Raw genomic sequence first — 999 nt, 5'->3', positions numbered from 1 at the left:
CCCCGCTGGCCCCCAGCAGCACCTCCTTCACCGCATCGAACTCGGCGCCCCGTGGTGTCCCTGCCAGCACCACCTGGTCACGGGGGGCCACCCTTGGCCCCCAGCCACAGCCCCCACCTGGACCAGGGCTCCTGGTGGGGTCTGCCAGGGCTGGGGGCTTCCCCAGGGGGACTAGGCTGGGCACAGTGGCTCCAGGCTGAGACAGCCTCACCATGGGGCAAACGTACCTGGGTGGGGAGGAGGGGCTGGGGATATTTGGGGGGCAAGGGAAGGACAGAGGAGTGGACCGGGGCGAGCAGAGGAGGTGAGGTGCCTCATGGGCAAAGTATTGCAGCAGCTGCAGCCCCAGGAGCCTCTGTGCCCCCCTGCATCCGTGGTCTTGCACTCCCCTCACTCATCACTCACCTTCCATGAGGACCCTGAAGACATCCCTGAGGATGGTGAAGGTGGAACCGAGGACAAAGACCGAGAAGAAGAGAGTGCTGATGGGGTCTGCGATCTTGCACTGGGGCTGCAGAGAGCAGGGTCTGTGTGAGGCTGGGGGGCAGAGCTGAGCTGGGCCCCTGGGAGTGGGGCACCCTGCATAGGGCTGGGGGAGTTGCTCCTGCAGGCAGTGCAGGTGGAGTCCAGCCCGGGCACCTTGAAGTAGATGATGGTGGCAGCCACGAGGACACCGACGCTCTGCAGCAGGTCACCCACCACGTGGACGAAGGCTGCCCGCACGCTGGTGCTGCCAGGCAGGGGGGCATGGCCAGGCTGGCACCCCCCAGAGCTCTCCAGCTGCTCATAGCCCACTGTGCCGTGGCCATGGCCGGCGGGGGACTGGTGCAGGATGTAGGCCATGCTGGGGAGAGCAGGGCTGGATCAGTGCCGCACTGGCAGGGCATGGAGGCCCCACTGGCCCTGCCTTGCCCTGCACGGGCAAAAGGGGCACAGGCAGGTATCGTCCTCCAGGACGGTGGAGGGGAGTGGGGCTGGGGGTGCAGCACAATGGCAGGG

At 67.0% G+C, this 999-nt stretch overlaps 1 protein-coding gene across 1 annotated transcript in view; it reads right to left on the bottom strand.

The window, feature by feature from the left end:
- The window catches only part of SLC30A3 (solute carrier family 30 member 3), a 1,474-nt gene extending 631 nt beyond the window's left edge, over positions 1-843 (bottom strand). The window contains exons 1-3 of the mRNA XM_029958011.1: positions 640-843; positions 406-511; positions 7-60 (exon numbers count right to left, since the gene is read on the bottom strand). Of these exons, the coding sequence (XP_029813871.1) occupies positions 7-60; positions 406-511; positions 640-843 (364 nt within the window). The remainder of the gene's footprint in view (positions 1-6; positions 61-405; positions 512-639) is intronic.
- Positions 844-999: the final 156 nt, after the last annotated feature.

This window comes from Manacus vitellinus, unplaced genomic scaffold (genome assembly GCF_001715985.3).
Source record: "Manacus vitellinus isolate BGI_N305 unplaced genomic scaffold, ASM171598v3 scaffold_135_pilon, whole genome shotgun sequence".
Classification (NCBI taxonomy): domain Eukaryota; kingdom Metazoa; phylum Chordata; class Aves; order Passeriformes; family Pipridae; genus Manacus; species Manacus vitellinus.
The sequence above is the reverse complement of the archived record's forward strand: the minus strand, read 5'-3'. Positions and strand labels throughout refer to the sequence as shown.